The sequence below is a fragment of the Gnatocerus cornutus genome, chromosome 4 (genome assembly GCF_029298725.1).
Source record: "Gnatocerus cornutus isolate USDA-ARS CGAHR chromosome 4, icGnaCorn1.1, whole genome shotgun sequence".
Classification (NCBI taxonomy): Eukaryota; Metazoa; Arthropoda; class Insecta; order Coleoptera; family Tenebrionidae; genus Gnatocerus; species Gnatocerus cornutus.
Genome location: NC_142236.1, coordinates 20262515 through 20282155, shown reverse-complemented (window position 1 = coordinate 20282155; position 19641 = coordinate 20262515). Strand labels below are relative to the sequence as shown.

The following is a 19641-nucleotide window of genomic DNA, read 5'->3' as shown; positions in this document are numbered from 1 at the left end:
CCTCGTTATTTCTCCAACGGGTCCGGACTTGTACCCTTCCCCGTGCAAACATATTTCCCGTCCGAAATTAACGAAGTATGGAGTTTGATTGGTGGCTTCGTGGCGTGCTGTCCGCATAGCACACGCTACTTTTTGCAACTGTTCGTCCCATAGACGATGGTTCTTCTGGACGTACGCCCGCAAAACGGTAGATAATGTTCGATGAGTTCGTTCTACTGCGTTCGGTTGTGGGTGGTAGAAGGGAGTAAAACAGAGCTTTACGCCGTACCTTGAAGCCAACTGTTTAAACTCGCGTCCAACAAATTGTTTACCGTTATCCACGATCATTATTCGAGGTGCCCCAAACAAACAAAACACTTGGTTTTCTAACATTTGACAGATGTTCGGGCCCCGAGCCTTACGTAATGGAAAGTACAACGTGAACTTACTGAATCCGTCTAACACCGACAAAATATACGTGTTCCCATGCGTCGACTTCGGTAAGGGGCCTACCAGATCCACATAAACCAACTCCCATGGTCCCGTAGCCTCGAACCGTCCCGACATTTGGCCCGCTGGTGCTTTCTGCTCCGGCTTAGTCTCGGCGCAAACCTTACACTTCCGCACGTAATTTGCCACGTCGTTCCGCATTTTCGGCCAGTAATACTGCTCTAACACCCGATGGAATGTTTTGAACACTCCCATATGACCCGCTAACTCGCTATCGTGACAACGCTGGAGCACGCTCAACCGTTCTTGTTTTGGTACCACTAACTTCCACGCAAATCTGTCCCCTATCAATTCTGGGAATTCGACCTTTACCCTTTTAAACAACTGATCATTTTCCGTACGCCATAAAGGATATCTAAGAGGATTTCTTGTTACTTGTACCTTCATTGTTTCGTACCACCGATCTTTTTTCGTTTCTAAACCATCTGCAACGTCGATTGTCTCTAGCACGGGTACCGCTCGCGAAAGGGCGTCTGGCACAAGATGGTCCTTCCCGCTTCGATGAACTACATCGAAATCAAATTGTTGCAACTTTACACTCCATCTTGCCAACCTGCCGCATGGATTTTGTAGACTATGCAACCATTTTAAGCTAAAATGATCCGTTATAACCGTGAATCGCGTTCCTTCTACGTACGGTCGAAATTTAGTTATCCCGAATAGCACCGCCAGCCCTTCCTTTTCGGTAACGGAAAAATTCCTCTCTCTGCGGTCCAGTGACCTGCTGACATACGCGACGACATGTTCTCCATCAGGTTGCATTTGCGATAAAACCGCCCCTACTCCATAATCACTCGCATCGCATTGTATAACAAAAGGGAGGTCAAAATCAGGACAACGTAACACGGGTGCCGATATCAAATGCTCTCTTAACCGCTCAAACGCTAACCCGCACTCCTCTGACCAAACAAACTTACGGGATTTTCGCAACAGATCGGTGATTGGCGCAGCGATGGTAGAAAAGTTTGGTATAAACCGCCGATACCATGACGCCATTCCGAGGAATCTGCGTACTTCTGTAACAGTTCTAGGTACCGGGTACTCTAATATAGATCGGACCTTTTCTGGATCGACGCGCAATCCCACTCTATCGACAATATACCCCAAATATCTTAATTCCGAACGGCATAATTGGCACTTCTCTGGACTAACAGTCAGCCCCGCCTGATTAAGCCTTCTACATACCTCGCGCAACACTTCTAGATGTTTCTCAAAATCGGGCGTGACGATGACAATGTCATCCAAGTATACGAAAACAAAAGGTTCTAAGTCCACCCCAATTACCCTATCGATTAATCTTTGGAAGGTAGCCACGGAGTTATGTAGCCCGAAGGGCATTCTACGAAATTGAAATAATCCTCTCCCCGGAACAGTGAATGCGGTTATAGGTTTAGATTCGTCGTCTACCGGAACTTGCCAAAAAGCACTTTTGATATCTAGGGAAGACAAAAACTTTGCGTCGCGAAGTTTATCTAACGTATGTGATATGAATGGAAGTGGATACGCATCTCGGATAGTCACACTATTTACCTTTCGGTAATCGACGCAAAAACGATAAGTTCCGTCTTTCTTTCGTACCATTACAATTGGGGAACTCCAAGGAGAATTCGACGGTTCTACCACGCCCTCGGCCAACATCTTATCGAGTTCCTCATCGACGTGTTTCTTTAAAGCGGGAGAAAGTGGATAATATCTTTGTTTTATGGGTTCTGCGGTAGTTCTGATTTTGTGTTCTACCAGAGTCGTACAACCGATTTTTCCATTCCCGGTTGGCATTTCGTCTTCAATAAGCCGGTTTAGACGGTCCCTTTGCTCGCGACTAAGCTCGCTCGCTTCGCGAATCGCAAGCAACTCCGTCTCGTCGCTAAACGACCATTCTCCGTGTCGTAGGTCAGGAACGATTCCCAACTTTCTCCAAAAGTTTACCCCTAGAACCAGAGCATGAGGCAATGCCGGCATCGCTAACACCTTAACTAAAGTCACCCGTTCTCTTACTTCGAACGGCACATTAACTTCCCCAATTACCGGACAGGATTCCCCATTCGCGACTCTACACGACTCTATCTGAGGTCTGTTAAACTTAAATCCCAACCGACACAACAACCTATATCCCCGTTCTCCCACAAATGTCTGCGATGCGCCCGAATCTAATAACCCCTGAATACTGACCCCGAATACTTTAACCCATAAATAAGGACGCTCATCCCCGTCAACGCTACTTAAAATAAAGTCTAGGTGAGCCTGGATGATTGGATCGACTGTAATACATTTTCCCGGAAGCTTTACTGATTGGAGGTCGACGCCCCGGATTGACGTCGGCCTGAAGGCCCGTTTCCCGACTGTGGTGCACAATCTGGACAATTCCCGGTCGTTACGTTTGGACGCTGACATCTAAAACAATGAATTGCTCGCTGCCGGTTACATTCGCGCGCGTAGTGCCCCGGCTGGTTACACCGAAAACATCTCCGAACCTCTGGTTGCGCCTTAGTTATTGGAACGGTCGCATCTACCGCTGCACCCGGAGGATCGATTGCATCCAAACAAGCTAGAACTGGCTCAACAAACTCGTGAGTACGCCGCGATGGAGGCTTGTAATTATCGACTCGGAACTTTTTCACCTCAAGCTTTATGCACTCAACTTCCAACTCTTCTAGCGTATGAACTACCGGCAACTGCTCGGTATAGAACGGCGACAAGTTTCGCGTCATAATACTTAAGCGTACATCCGTCGGTATTGACCCATGGCGATTAAACAAAGCTGTCATAGCGGCCATATATTCTATAAACTTTTCGTTCGGCCCTTGGGTACGCGCTAAAATGTCTCCAAACAACCGATGCCTATAGTCTGGAGGCAAAAAGTGACTCGTCATCAACTCCGTTAGCTCATCCCAATTCCGACAACGATTCTGGACTGAACGGTACCAAAACAGCGCTTTCCCCTCAAAAAGGTCGATCGCTGATATAAACAGTTCTTGTTCCGAAACATGACGTGCTACCCTTAGCTCCTGCACCCTTTCCAGAAACGATAGAACGGTTTGGCCGTGAGCATCACCCGAAAATTTTAATCCCCATTTATACACCGGTACAGAAACTCCCCTACTATGAGGTTCCGTTCGCGGAGTCGACGTTACATTCGGTCCTTCCTCGCGCTCCAATTCCTCGTCCGAACTCTCTTTTCCAGACGACTCCGGTGACTCCTCATCTTTCAGTATTCTACTTAAATTCAACCCGCTCAGAGTTGCCCGCGCTTCCACCGCCGTTCGTAGCAAAGGAAGCAACGACGACACCTTCCCTAACCACTTACTCCGTGCTTCTAACTCATCTGCTGATATCCCCGCAATTGGCGCTAAATTCACGCGGTTTACTAAGTGCAAAATCCGAGATTGTATTCGTTTTTCGCTTCGCTTCTTCCGCGGATCCTGAAATTTATTAATTTCTTGCAAGAGTTCTTTAAATTTGTTCTCTATAATCGGCAGCTCTACCCGGAATTCAAATTTGTATTCGGGATACTCTATTTTCGTCCCTGCCTGTTCGCTCGCTACAAACTTTTCTAATTCCTCCCTTAACTCCGCCACATGTTTACCCTCAGTCTCAACGTCTTGGACGCCTCTACTCCTCAACTCAAACTGAATTTCATCTTTGCGCAGATGATGCACATTCATGCTCACTAACTGAGCCATTTCAAACCACCAAGAAAACTGATTACTAACAAAATTACTTCCCAAACTCGCAAATAAAACAACAAAGAAAATCAATTACCAAATCGTCCAAACTGACTATGATTCCGACTATTATTATTTTTATTGAATGCCCCACGTTGGGCGCCAAAATTGTCACGCAAAAAAAAACAAACTGACCGACTAAAGTCGCTCGGGCCGGCTGGTGACAAAATTACGCCGGTAGCTCAGTCTGGGTGGGTTCGTTAAAACTCACCGACCCGACAATCTTGAGGGCGCCAGGATCCTCCGGCTACGACTTGCGAGTACCCGGATCCAAAGTACTCGGTGTAGCTTACCCGAACAAAAAAAAAAAGAAAACGAAGTGAATACTAACCAGGAACGAATATATTAAAAAAAAACACACTAATAAAACCTAAATAAAAAAAATACAGGAAAAACAAAGACGTCGTCTCTACACCGGCAATCGTTGCTGTTAGATTTACGACGATTCGCTGTAGACCGAACGCTTGCGCAAGCCGACGGCACACCGAAAATCCGCGCAACAATTCGATCGTACAAACTCGCAATTACCGGGTCCCGACTTACAAGGACGTCTGTACAACAAAAAAAAAAACAGAAACAGAAAAAGAAATGACTAAGTGTGAAACGGTTGATTACAGTGAAGCTGTAATCTCCCAACTACTAATTACAAGTAACAATTAACAAGGACGGTTACGGTGAAGCCGTAAACTCCCACAGGAACTAGTTAACAAAACGGTGACACGATGGCTCGAACAAAAACGTGGATAAAACGATCTGACCTTGACTCCTACAGCTCCTCCTACCGACTCTCCTCTAGGTGCTCCCGACTGGTGAGCCTTCCCGAATCCAACAGGGAAGAGGTTGTACGGCTTGGTCAAAACGGTCAGCCGCAATCCAGTTTCGAACTTCCAGTACGCACCCCCAACCAAAAGGGGAAAAAAAACGAAACTGAGAATAGCCCAGAATAGAACAGACTAGAACCAAAATAGAAGGCCCTGGGGTGGAAAATACCCTTAGGAAGATGAATATACTGGAATACTTTACTTACTACGATGGAAAGCGGCCTAAAGTTTTCCACGTGGTTCACGTCGTGGTGGATTTACTCGATCTCGAGACCCGACAAATTCCGGTTGCCTCCAGGAACCTTAGTGACCCAATCCCGATACCAATGTACCAATCAAACCAAAAAGGCCACTAAGTCACACTCCAAATTCCAAAATACCGAAACACTCTGGAGCACCGTACGCCTCGAGATCTAAAACGCAAGAGAGCCACGGAACCAGAATGGCTGCTATCGCTTCTTCGGCTCTACGTCACATTTCGTCATTGAGAAGGTGATCCCTTGACAGGTGAAAATTTGGGGTTATTTGAATCAAAACAAAGAATGAAAGTGATCGTAAAGAGTAGCAAAACGAAGCCAACGGTAAGTAAACAGCTGGAAAATTATTCATCAACCAATCGTAGACCTCAACGCACACTATGAACAAAATAAACAATCGCAAGAAGAAAAAAAAAATAGCAAGAGTAGCACCGTTGATGTTGCGGTCAAAAAGAAGAACGACCCACGACACGATCAACACCAAGCAGGCTAACGGGGTTGTGAAAAGGAAGAAAATAGAAGTTAGAAAAGTTGAAGCAAAGATGAAAACTAAAGAGTTGCAACCTAGACAACCCCGAGGAACTTGTAGCAGTCCTCCAGCTAAAATTCTGAGGCTCAAACGTATTCCTCCAGTCACCTCCGAACTGGTACCTAACAAACTGGTAACTATTAACATAATTGAACAGAATTCGTAACGGACAATGTAACTCGCCATGCGGTTACACTAAAATAGGCAACCAATAATTTACAGGCGTCAAAAGGTCACGAAAATCAACCCTTTCTAACGCCTTCCCTTCTAACTCGAAATTGTCACGTTACAGTATTTTATTATCCGAAAAATTCCAAAGATGTAATCTAATGTGCTATGATTTGGACGAAAACTGAGAAGAAGAGGCAGGCAAACCACAATACGACAATCAACTTGCAATTCAATTCAAATTTCTCGCAAATCCAAAACAAATCGTACAGACACGTTACTACGCTTTCATAATTGTAATTTTCTTGTTCAAATCATTGTAATCTTTGTAATCGTTTTTGAAAAGATTTAGGATTATGGGTAGCTTAGTAGTTGACTGTGAAGGCTGGGTTTTTATCCCACTGGGTTTTTAGTCCAGCCAGTCATGTAATGAGTGGTGGTGTTCATGTAATTTTTGCTTTCTGTTTTTCAAGACTGTAAACGAGTTTCGTACGTTTTGACTAAACACACTCACTACAGGTCTAACGGTCCGTTGCATGACTAGTTTTTCATTTTCGATATTCTAAGTCACTAACTACACTAATTTTCCAAAGCAAATAACATCAAAGATCAACGTTTACTAATACAGCTCTCCAACCCATTTGTTGTTTTATTTCACTCTTTCATTTGTGTCGCTTTTGCCCGTTGCACTAAAAAACCGAGGTCCGTTTTCTTTAGTAATTTTGTTTTTCTCAAACACAACGTAGGTCCTAACCATTTTTGACGATCACAGCCAAACTTTGGATTTTAAATTTCGCGGTCTTTTAGCGCCATTTTTAAATATATGTTTTGTGTGATGTTAATGTTTTTGGCGGGCCTTTTGGGTTATTACAACCAATATGTTTAATGAGATAATCAATTCCATTTTGTAACAAGTTTTCCTTTGTTGTGAAACCACTTCAAATTTTCGGTCAGTTTCACTTAAGTCTCATATTGGACGTATTACACAACCGCGTTCTAACACTGTGCAAAATGTTCGGCTTTACCTCGGCCAAATCCGAGAAGAGCTTCAAAAAGTTGACGATACTTTACAACATTCTTTGGTTAACCCATTATTTTGATGATTTTTTATGTAATTTTAAAATTCTGTTTTGACGACATTAAATGATCAAGTGTCCACTCCCTCACCAACACAATTTGCAATTTACAATTCGTTATCTACGTCGCTTCTTTCTTCACTTTTACCATTTCCCACTGGTTCCAATCGCGACGGTTGTGCACGTAATTGAAAGATTTGGTTCTCTTTGACCTCAACTTGTCAATTTTCGGGCTTCAACTGAACATGGCTTAAATTCAGAAGCGTTTTTATTAGTCTTTTTTTTGCGCCTTCATTGTTTTTCTTGTACGCTGCTGATTGTAGTTAATTACTGTCATATTCGATACAATCAATTGACTTTCTATAGTATAAGAAAGATTGAAATAGTCCTTCACAAAATTTAACAAATTAAATGAAGAAAAGTAAAATAATTGTTTGCAAAAATATAATATATTGTTAAAAAACTTTATCACAATGGGTATATTTATAAAATATGTACACGATAAATTTTTAATATTAATAAGATTAGAATTGAATGTAAATTTACGATTGCACAATTTTTAAGAATACTAGGTAAGACAAGTACTCCGCGTTGTACTCAAAACTAACCGTCAGTCGCTGTTGAAATCTCCAACCTTGTCTTTAATCGAAAAAATCTTTTGTTTATGACAACTAAATTGAACTTCCTAAACTGAGGATGTTGTGAAAATGTCTTGGAAAAGCTCTTGTCGTGACGGTATCACAACCTATCCAAGATAGATTCCACCTCATAATCTAAATGTTGCCAAATTTGAAAAACAGAAAAAAACGTTTTTTTAAAATTAAAGACTCGCTTGGAAAATGTAAAAGTAGCTGACGATGAGTTTTAATTTGATCGCTCGATATTTGGAAAGCTTTAAAATGCTGTGCTAACTTGTGATCGGCGTCAAGAGGGCGAATCTTAACAAATCACACGTCGGCAACAACACCATTTTGAACTATTTGTAGAATTTTCATCACTTTTTTCTTCCGGTTGAGTAACTTGTAAGAAAACATCTTCAAATGATAAACTGTTGATGAGAAAATTGTCCAGTAGTGGCTCCTCCTTTTGTTTTTCTTTTTCCAAAAATGCAAATATTTTACTCAAAGGCAGATTACTTTCATAAACGTGTGTAGTCTGAAAAATAATTGTTAAATTGACTCTATAAAAATCACAAAAATCTTACTCCGTAATCTCCTGTATGTTTGAAATTGGACTCTTCGAAACATTGCTTGACTTCTTCTGAAAAACCTTTTTTTCCTAAATTTGCGGTTACTTTATACTTGGAATAGACATGACCATCTACTTTGTCTTGGTAGTTTGTTTTTAGTGCCACGGGACTTCCCTCTGTTTCAAATTTACCATTTTTCATTATAGCAACCCTAAAATTTATTATATTAAAAACCAGTTCAGACCAGTTCTGAATTTTACCAATCACATAGACTTTCACATTCCTCCATACTATGCGAACACAGAAGAAACGATGATCCAAATCTTCTTTTAAAAGTCGAGAGCATTTTCCAAAATTTACGTTGACTGCTCGGATCAACGCCACTGGTAGGCTCATCCAGGAAAGTCAGTTTCGGTGATGCCAAAAATGCTATACAAGTGTTTAGTTTTCTTTTGTTGCCCCCACTGTACTGATAACATGGTATATCCGCGTGTTTCATCAGACCTAGAATCGGTATAATTATTTAAGAATTTGTTAAAAAAGTGACTATTTACCAGAGCTCTGTAATAAGTAGTTAATCTCCTTTTCAGCTTTTGTCTTGGAAAGGCCTTTAATGGCTCCCAGGGCGTTTAACAATTGTCTCCCAGTTAGTAGAAAATTCAAAGAATCTTCTTGAGGGCAATAACCGATCTGGTTGGTATCTTTTGAAGGAAACTTTATGTCTCCTTTTGTGGACATCAAACTGTTTGTTATCATACGAAAAGTTGTGGTTTTTCCGGCGCCATTTACACCGAGTAGTCCAAAACATGTCCCTTTACGAATATCAAACTGTAATCCGTTTACAATAGATTTCTTTCCATACGTTTTAGTTAAATCTTCGACACAGAACACCTTTTTCCCCTTTTCGATTTCTTTAGTGGAAGAGAAAATGTACTCTAGGTAACGTTTAATTTGGAGGAAATCACTAAATGTGATCATCAAATCCGGAGCATTTTTCACCAATAAAATAAAAAAGTAGATTGCAAAAGTTCCCACCATAAACAAAAGATCCTCTCCAACCCCAAAAGTTTCGTTCTCAAAGTAACTTTCATACTTCTCGCAACTAACGCTCCAAGGATCTATACAGCATGGCTTCAGAACTCGATCCACCCGACATAAGTGACTTTTTGTGCTCGGCTCCATGAATTTCCAATTGAAGTTTTCCACGTATTTGCGAGAAAACTTGACGCTTAAATTGCTGAGAGCGAATTGGGGCGATAAGATTGTTAAAGCTTTTCTCATGTTGTCGAGGATTTGTTTATCGTGGTCTTTCTCCAAAACCTCGATAGCAGTGATGATCAACGCGGGTACAATTCCAGTGAAAATTCCAAAGACGAAGAAGAGTGTGATGCCTTCGGAGAGCTTCTTGTTGTAGCTAAACAGATACGTGAATGGCAAGGAGGTAATTAGATAAACTCCAAATATTGCAGCAAGAGCCCCTAAAAGTTAATAAATTAGTTTGAGGAGATTTGAAATTACTGGAATTTGTACAGATATCTTTGTCTCCGAAGCCGTTGGAATTAAATGCCAACCAATTGAGGGAGTACAACACACCAACTAAAAGCGCCAATAAAAAACCAGAGAGAATGTAGTCAACAAACAAGTTCGTGAACCAGTAGAACCACGTCCCAACTCCTGCATTTGTTTGTAGTTTAATGAAGTTCGTCGAAACTTCCAGGTGTGGAAATTTAATGAAGAGACTTCCGAGTAAGAACAAATCTGAAATCAATCAAATGAGAGGTGTTCAATCCATACAACCACAATACTTACAAAGAGGAATAAACGTTACCCAAATGCTCGAAACATTCAAAACCGACATTTCCGAAGGATTTATTTGTGAGTCTTGTGGTGTAAGAGGAGCATTCCTGATGTTGATGGTGATATTTTCGTTGAACGTTTTAACGATGGTGTTCATTGCCAAGTTGATCGCAATGGGAATCCCATGCAAAGCGTCCGAAGAGAAGAGAGCGTTCAAGATAACTTTTTGTGCAGTTAAGTCGATCTCAGCCGCAGTGATCATGTGCTCTTTATTAAACACCAAGTACGTTAAACCCTCATTGACAATAGCTAAAAAGAATAAAGCAAAGTAAGATAATGATTGAGATTATTTTAATTGAGTACTACCAGTTGAAACGTTTGGTTGTCGCATGGCGTTTCCTCCACCACGCGAGACGGATTCTTCAAATAACCTGCTCAGATTTCGTGTAAATGTGTCTGAAGAAGTCACCCCAAAATACACTTTTGGTCTTCCATAAGCGGAAAGAGACAACTCCAAAGGCGGGCCTGAGTAACCACTGATGTTGCTGTTGGACATAGTCAGTATAATAGCCAAGAAGAAAATTGACGTTGTTATGAAAATCTGTCGAAAACAATTAAAAGGTGATTAGATTAAGTTTGGGTGGACATACCGATACGAGAAACTTGGGATAAATTCGTGATAGAATAATCAAGCGTTTTTTGATTAAGGTGAAAAAATTGGAAAATCCTTGTGATTTTGCCCGTGACGATCCTTCCGAAGTATTATCTGCAACAATAAAATGTTATTAGATCGAAATTATATACAAAATTTTATCTATTTGATACAATACAATACACATTATGATATAAACAAGAAGTAAACAAGTAACTAACCGTAATCAATGTCACCTGTGGTTAAATCATCTTCGAACCTGCAAGGAGTAAAAATTGATTCCTTTTTTGATTGTAATTTAAGGATGTCTTACTTTAAAACAATTCCCTTGGGCGTTGTGATGCCCATGTTAATACTGAATATATCCCAGTCGTCCTTCTTCCTCTCAAATGTGGTAATCAGCTTCTTGTATTTGTAAATGTCTTCACTTGAAGGAAGAGAATACAAAACAAAATTTTTGCTTTCTTGTGTTTGATTACCATTTGGAAAATATTCTTTCATTGTTTTGGCAATGGCAGTAATAAATCTCCTAGATTTAAGAAGAAGACAAAGTTGATAGCGATTTTGGATTTCAATGTCAATGTTGTCGTTTTTAGATGTTGTTATATTCACTGTGACGCTGATTATGTCTAGTTCTTTTTGTTTTTCTTCCAGTTTATTTACCAAACCTTTGATTTTATCTATTGCGTCGCAATCTGTTGGTAAGAAATACACCAAAGAGTCGTCAAATTCACGCAACACTTTTACTCCGGGAAATTCATCAGAAATAATCTGTCTGATCTTATGTGTTTTTTGTTTGGATTTGAGCAAAAGGCAAAGCCGATAACCAGCTTCTTTGACGATGCCATCGTTTTCATCTTTAGCTCTATTAAAAATAAATTAAACTAAACGAAGGACTTAATAAAGAAATTTCTTACTTTAAAAAGACGTCAGTTATAGAAGTTGCGTTGATGTTAATATTAGTGATTTCTTCATATCCTTCTAACACTCCGATAAGCTTACTATATCGATCACCTTCATCGAATGGTAAATGATACACCACTGAATCATTTGTTTCTTGTTTAACTCTGGCAGTTGGAAAGTGATCCAAAACTTGTTGTCGAATCGAACAAACCCTGTTCTTTGATTTTAACGCCAAAGAAAGGTTGTAACCAGTATCTGAAACAATAAGAAGTGTTATACAACCGAAATAGTTCAAAAGAAATTTTTACCGTATTTTCTTTTCAGTTCCGCGGGGGTTCCCTCACATTGCAATTTTCCATTGGCCATTATAACGATCCGGTCACCAAGCGCCTCCGCTTCTTCCATGCTGTGCGTACTAATTAAAACAGTTTTTGATTGTTTGTACACAGATAACATGTTCCAAACTTGGCGCTTAGACTCTGGATCCATTCCTGATGTAGGTTCGTCCAGAATCAAAATCTAAAAACGACAATCTTATCACACCAAAAACGCAAGAAAACGTTGGTACCTCCGAGTTTCCAATCAGGGCAATGGCCAGGCATAACTTCCGTTTCATGCCTTCGGACAAAGTGTGTGGTAGTGAATTTTTTGTGTCCGCTATTCCAAGTTGTTGAAAGACTTCTTGGATTTTCTGTGCGATGTTTGATAGTCCTTTTAGCTGAAAATTGAATTTTTATTAGTGACTTGGGGTGGTTTGTTGGGGTGACGTACCATTGCGAAGAAGTACAAATGTTCGTAAACTGTGAGATCGTGGAAGAGAAGGTTGTGTTGCGGACATAATCCTATACTTCTCCTGGCTTCGTCGCGGTGTGACTTCAAGTCATGATCACCAATTATAACAGAGCCAGAAGTTGCATTGATCATCCCTGAAATCGCAATTGAAATGGAAATTGTTAGGATTTTATTGTACTTAATTGTGATTGTTTGGAGTTTTGGTAGAACAGGAAAAATATAAAATTCGAATTACCATGTTCTATTTCTCTATTAAGATGACTACTAGCTTATATTTCTGTCAATTTTCGGAATAGAAATTTGAATTCTCCCACTCGTACAACTTTTTGGGACATCGAGGAAAGTTGGTGGTAAGAAATAGATATTTACATAACAAGTACGGAAAGTGACTAATTTCGCACGAGTGTAAAAGTAGATGCACGAGGCGCCAGCCGAGTATATCCGCACAGACCTGTCAAAACTGATTTGTCAAAAACGACCTAACCAGTTCATTTTTGTCATTATGCATGTTACTTTACAGTGAATCGTCTAGATATTTGAGACAAAAATTCAGGAGTTACATTTGTATTTGAAAATAACTGCCAATTTTGTCAGGTCTGTGCGGATCACACTAGTCACACTAGTGACTTTTACTTTCGGAAATAGATGTACGAAAACATCAACTTTCGGAGGCATTTAACCGTGTGGAAAATGTCACTTTCATATGGGGTCGTAGGAAAAGTAAATTTCTCCTCCGAAAATTAACAGAAAAATGAGCTAGTATTCATCTTAAGAGTACCTGTCAGAATTGACATCGTGGTCGTTTTTCCTGCACCATTTTCACCCAAGAGGACCGTAATGTTGTTAGCATATATTTCCATGTCCAGGTCCTCCACAGCCACATAAGTCGAGTAAATTTTCTTTAAATTGCTAATTCTAATTTTAACTTTACGGTCAGTTAAACCTTCTCCGCTTTCAGGGTCTTCAGGATCTTTGTTTTTCTTACGAACGAAACATTGTTTTAATCCCTGTAAAATAACAATATTAAAAGTAATTCGGTTGAAAATATTAAAAATCAAACCTTAAATAGACTTTCCAAGGGATAAAGGAGCGATTTGGGAATCCCGTACTTTCCCGGCTTGACATTGTCCAGATAAACCGCAAGAACCATAAACGCGATTGTGTCCAGAATTAGCATGATAAAGACGTGACCCATTGTTACGTCATGGTCGTCTCCACTTCCTGGTTCGAACAGATTGTTCCATTGGATTCCAATTTCTAAAAATTTACACTCTCACTTGTGTTATCGATACAAGGTGTTTATTAAATGTTTCTAGCATCAAAGGTGGCTCTGGAATTCCTGGCGTGCACTACTTTGCCGCTTTGTTTACATAGTGAATATAACTATCTTGAAAATTATGTACAATGTTACTTACGTCAACGACGTTTCAGTTACGGTTTTGTTTTCAAAATTTTGATTTTCAAGTTTCAAACCACAACTAGAACAGTTTTCTTCTCAAAACTTACTTTGGTCTATGATTGAGGTTGACTACAAATGTCAGTTGAAAAACCTAAACCCACATTTATAATGAGCGGCAAATTTCTCTGGCATTTATTAGCCACCCTTGATGCTAGAAACATTTATATACCAGAGCTCATTAGTATCAGTCCACTCATTAAAAAGTTAAGTTGGCAGCAGCTCCTAGCAATTTTTATTTGTAACAATTGGCAGTAAGAGCATTTGACCTTGACGCAACTGTGGCATGCGTAGAAGCTAATCATCTTGCACAACATGGCCAAAATTTGTTAAATCTCTATTAAAAACTTCCTGTAGCAACAGATGTTTAATTAGTTATTGGGGGCTATTCGGGTGTCAATAGATGGCGCAACTAAACTACAAAATGGCGGTTTTAACGGTGAACAACAGTATCTAACAAGCAACAAAAATTTGCATTTTTGTTTATTTAAAATGCCCTACGATGCAGACAATTGTCTTAAAAAAACAAGCATTCTTCAGACATTTAAAAGAAGGCTGTTGTGGACTTATGCCGGTTCAGATTAATAGTTCTTGACGATTTGATTCTGTAATTCGGCTCTGGCTTTAAAAGAAAGTTACATATTTATATAAAAGTCACGGAAATGATACACCTGTGGCTATTGAATGTTTTCCAACAATTTTTTTGCAAGTAAAATCCATAAACTAACATCAACGTAGCTGTATTTGGCTTTTTTCAATTTTATATTTTTAGTGCGTGCGTTTCTGGCAATTTTCAGTATCTCATGAAAACAAATTGTTACTACAAGACTTCTTTCAACATTTAACAGCGTCAGTGAGCCTGATTCGTTTAGTTATGTTAACATTTCTTGCCGATTTACTTTTGAACAATGACACATTTGACCATTGAAATACTAAACAAAACGACCAATGACTTTTGTCATAAGCAGGAAAGGGCCTAGTCACAAAGTAAAAGTATTTCAAACTGTTAATTTGCAAAATTCAACAACGAAAACGGTTCAAAAAAACTTTTCAAAGACAGGCCGTTTTTGTTGTTCACCGTTTCGGCATTTCAGACGAACGACGATAGATGTCGCACCCTTCGCCAATTTTTCCAATTTATTAATACACTCAAATTTGACAACCTTAACCTCAAAAATCGCTTCATTCAATTTTCCCCCAGTTTTCTCCCTAAAGATTTGAAAGCCTGATTTACACCCAAAAATTTTCGAAAATTTACACAGGAGAGTGGACTGATAGCAATGAGCTGGACTTTAAACATCTTGTAGTATAAAACTTACCTCTTTTTTCGTAGACCGATATAGAAGAGTATCCGTAGTACAGAGCCATATTTGGTAGAACACCGAAGATTGCCTTGAATCGCCACAAACAGAAATCAAGAGAACTGAAGATGGCCTGTGGTAAAAAGTAAGAGACCAGCCAGAAGACGACACCGAAAACTGTTGCCAAACACGCTGAAACAAACGAAATTTTAGAATAAAAACATTTTTTTCAAGTAAATAGTTACGATCTTCGGATATGTGCACCATAAGGAAACAAAAGGTGATGCCGGCCATACAGTACAAGAACAAGAAGGTGAATAAGACGGAGCCATCAGAGTGTTCAATTAGGCAGTACGACACCCCCCAGAGAGGCGTTTTCATGATGGCTACTATCACCCCAATGGATATCAGAGTTGTGATCAAAGTGTAGACGAACCAAGAGAACCAAATTTGGGAAGACTTGACACCCACCATTTTCATCATTTCCTGGAAATTTCCCCATTAAAATGCGATTTTTCTAAAATTGATTGTACAATACTTTGATTCCCGGGGTTTTCTCCTCGCTGACTCTATTCAGAACTGAAGGACACAGTAAAATGAAACTGAAAACTGTTATTGCCGGTAGGAAGTGAACAAACAATTGATTGAGTTTGGCGTCTTCGACATGAGGAGGATCTGGGAATTGTTGTAAAGTGAACGTGAAATTGTCGGACGGGTTGAACCCAAGCAGTTCCATGAAAGAAGTGTCGATGGCGATCTGAAGAGCCGCGAAGCCTTTAGCCAGATAGCTCGGAACTTCTAAAACAGTTGTTATAACCACAGTTCTAAAAGATGTTAAACTTCTTACTTTGTTCGTCGACTGAAAACGTCGTCTTGTAGAGCTTATCAGTGTTCCAGTCCAAGTACTTATCGTAAATTGTCAAGTCATAATCAAGACCGGTTTTATCTAGATGGTTGAAGACGACCGCAGCTATGGTGGAGCCTTCTTCAAATTTCGTCTCCAATAGAAGCGTCTCTTTGGAAGCAAATTCCGTGACCACTAAAAAAATGTGATATGGTTAAATATGTGGGGGTGATAGGGGAAACAAGTACCATTTTCTGAAATGTTCAACTTTTCTTGTACTCTTTGGATTAAGCCATTAGTGGAGTCGTTGTACGGGGCGTAAACAAGTTTTAAGGAACCGATGTCCAAATGTGAGTAAATGTCGTTAGTGCCATGGGCTTCATGGAACTTAGTCTCGTTGACATAGCTTTTGTTCAGTCCATCCACTTTCGATCTGGCGAATGCCATTACAAGGAAGAGGAGTGTGGGAACGACGCATTCAAAAAGTGTTAAGATCCAGTGGCGTTTGCGTATCCAAAGGATCTTCCATAATAAGGCTTTTAATTGAGGTAACATTTAGTAAATCTGTAAAGAAGAAATCGGATCTAAGTTTAAAGATAATAATTCTATTTAAATTATTTCCGACATTTAGACATCAATATATTGTAAATCGGTCGTGTATTTGCACAATAATAGTGCAATGTTCGATTAAGATATTAGTCGGTACTCTTCACCTATATTGCATACATGATTTTTTCTACAATTAGTTCATTTTTCTTTCATATATTTGCGTAATCAGTTTTATAGCGGAAATTCCATCCAAATGACTGTCAGTTAAAAAACCCCTCCATAATTCCACGTCAATTAAAATTTAATTGACGTCAATCAGTTAATTATTTTTAAAATATTACTTTTGTTGTCTTATCCGATCTACATCTATCATGCAATATACAAGTGATCCTTTGTTTAATTCTCATAGATAAAGCTTTAAATTGACATTTTCAATAACACTTGAATAATTTATTATAAGATAATAGTCTTTAAGATGTTAAGTGTTGAATCTATTTTTGGACAAAATGCGTTCTCAATTTTATAGAAAGAAAAACCAAAAGATATCATTAAATTCGTGAATGTGTAATTATTTCTTAATATAATTAAGGAACATTCAATTTTCGTTCCCCAAATTTTCAAATCTTAGATTTGACGACAAATATTCAAAAAAATAAGATTACTAGACCTTCGATCCACGTAATTTTAAACGAGATAAAAAGGTTATTTCGACAAATTTTTCTGAAGCAATTTTTAGCATAAAACAAGTAAATGTTTCTACCATCAAGGGTGGCCATGTAATTCCTGTCATGAATTATCTTGCCGCTTTGTTTTCATATAATTATTATAACTTTGTTAAAAATTAATGGAAACTTCACTTACAACGACGTTTCAGTTACAATTTTGGATCCAAGTTTTTGATTTTCAGGTTTCAAACTACAAGTAAAACAGTTTTTTTTTCAACATGATTGAGGTTAACTACAAATGTTAGATGAAAAATCTAAATCCACCTTTGTAATGAGCGGCAAATTTCATAGCTAGAAACTTTTAGAAACACGTTGGTTGTATATCAAATGTACTCAATTCATAGCCACCCTTGTGTTTGACATATAGCCGGATATAGTTTTACCAACTACCAATATACCACTAGTTTATATTAAGAATTGTTTGCTGGGGTCCACGAATAATATTTAAGAGTAGAATTGAGGCAACCAAAGGAAAATTTGGCACATTTATTAGCTTTTGTGGTAATTATTGTAGAACAGACTTCAATGTTAAAAAACGAAATTTTGACTTTTGAGAATAAAATTCATAGAAAATAAATAAAAAAGAAGAAACCACATTTTTATGTATAAAAGCATTCTGACTACGTACCTATAATAATATTAATGTTAATTCTTTGAATTTCAATAATAAGAAGGACCTCGATGAAGTCACCACGGAATCCATAGAAGTGTAGTTCTAATAACGCTTCCTTATTGTTACAACAATCGCTCAAAATAATAGCACAGCTGTAAACAAGTCAAATCACTCACAAACTACTAAACCGGGGTTTCAAGTGAAAAATATGATATATTTACTTTTTAAAAGCACTTTGATAAAGACTTATCAAACAATCGCATTACAATTGATTGCAACAGTTACAAATACTTAAAATTTCTTATCAAGAAATATGTTTACAATAATAGGTATCAATTGGGAGTTATTTATCGTCGATAAGTGGCTATAACTCTATTGTGAGCTTTTTGACGAGGGTCCATAAATCTTTATTTTTCACATATTTGTTGTCAAATTTGAGATTTGAAAACTTGAAGACTGAAAATAGAATATTTCTTAGATCTGAGATAATAACACATAAAGAATCGAACGCTAAACCTGATTGTTTTCGTTTTTACAAAATCGAAAACGCTTTCCACAAAACTTAAACCAACGATATCTACTGGTGTTTCTGAAATGCTTGGCCAAACTTTAACAGCATCTTTTACGGATTAAATTAAACCTATAATGCCAACTCGTCTACAGTCATGGAAAACAAAAAGCAAAAATTACGTGAACACCACCACTCACTACAGGTCTAACGGTCCGTTGCATTATTAGTTTTTTTATTTTCCATGTTCTAAGTTACTAACTACAGTAATTTCCCAAAGCAAATAACATCGAAGATCAAAGCTAACTAATACAGCTCTCCAACCCATTTGTCGTTTTATTTCACTCTTCCGTTTGTGTCGCTTTTGCTCGTTGCACTAAAGAACCGAGGTCCGTTTTCTAAATTTTCTTTAATAATTTTGTTTTTCTCAAACACAACGTAGAACCTAACCATTTGTGACGATCACAGCCAAACTTTGGATTTGAAATTTCGCGGTCTTTTAGCGCCATTCTTAAATATATGTTTTGTGTGCCTGTTAATGTTTTTGGCGGGCTTTTTCGGTTATTACAGTACTTTTTCTGCGATTCACCGCAGACTTCAAGAAACAGGATCTTTTGTTCATGCTGTTGCTGATAGAGGTGTGCAGAGAACTGTTCGAACACTTGCTTTGCAAGTCGAAGTTCTAGAAGCGATCGAAGAACATCCTGAAGCGAGTACAAGGAAAATGGCTGCTGAATTTCGGATTTCTAATGCAACAGTATAGAGCAGGCTTTGTATCCATACCACATACAACGAGTGCAGGCCTTTTTAGAAGCAGACTTTCAGCCACGAATGTTGTTTTGTCAATAGTTTATACGTCAGTGTCTTCGTCCCAATTTTCATTGAACTCTACTTTTTACGGATGAAGCAACCTTTACAAGAAACCACATCATTAATTTTCACAACAACCATCGTTGGCCAGATGAAAACCCTCACTTTACTATTCAATCTCGACATTAGCAAGAATTTTCTTGTAACGTGTGAGGAGGTATTGTTGGATATTTCTTAAATGAACCATTTTTTTCTTCCGCCAATATTAAATGGAGTAACATACCCACCATTTTTTAAAAATTACTTGCCAGTACTCCAGGATGTACTATCGCGGAATCAAAATTTCGAACATCACTTTTTGAGATGGCAATGTAAATCAAGTCATCAGTTATTGTCATTGTGACTGACATACAAAGTAAATTTCTGACACTTGCTGAGTC

At 38.7% G+C, this 19641-nt stretch overlaps 1 protein-coding gene across 1 annotated transcript; it reads right to left on the bottom strand.

Annotated features, from left to right (window-relative positions):
• Positions 1-7492: 7492 nt before the first annotated feature.
• LOC148176639 (phospholipid-transporting ATPase ABCA3-like) lies at positions 7493-18068 on the bottom strand. The gene is made up of 22 exons (XM_088034231.1): positions 17899-18068; positions 16245-16560; positions 16000-16191; positions 15691-15950; positions 15398-15638; positions 15171-15344; positions 13456-13652; positions 13174-13402; positions 12375-12529; positions 12172-12321; positions 11912-12122; positions 11618-11858; positions 11014-11565; positions 10922-10959; positions 10699-10814; positions 10415-10649; positions 10061-10357; positions 9782-10009; positions 8806-9729; positions 8512-8755; positions 8267-8462; positions 7493-8217 (listed from the first exon to the last, which is right to left on the bottom strand). The coding sequence occupies exons 2-22, from the start codon at positions 16549-16551 to the stop codon at positions 8002-8004; spliced, it is 5403 nt and encodes a 1800-aa protein (XP_087890357.1). The 5' UTR covers positions 16552-16560; positions 17899-18068; the 3' UTR covers positions 7493-8001.
• Between the last annotated feature and the right edge of the window lie 1573 nt (positions 18069-19641).

Bases quoted from the DNA above. Each gene is read 5' to 3' on its own strand.
- LOC148176639 (XM_088034231.1), bottom strand. From the start codon at position 16,551: ATGTTACCTCAATTAAAAGCCTTATTATGGAAGATCCTTTGGATACGC. The intron at 12,123-12,171 runs GTACCAACGTTT...TGTCGTTTTTAG, and splicing joins CCCTGATTGGAAACTCGGAG to ATTTTGATTCTGGACGAACC. The intron at 8,756-8,805 runs GTAAATAGTCAC...TACCGATTCTAG, and splicing joins CTACTTATTACAGAGCTCTG to GTCTGATGAAACACGCGGAT.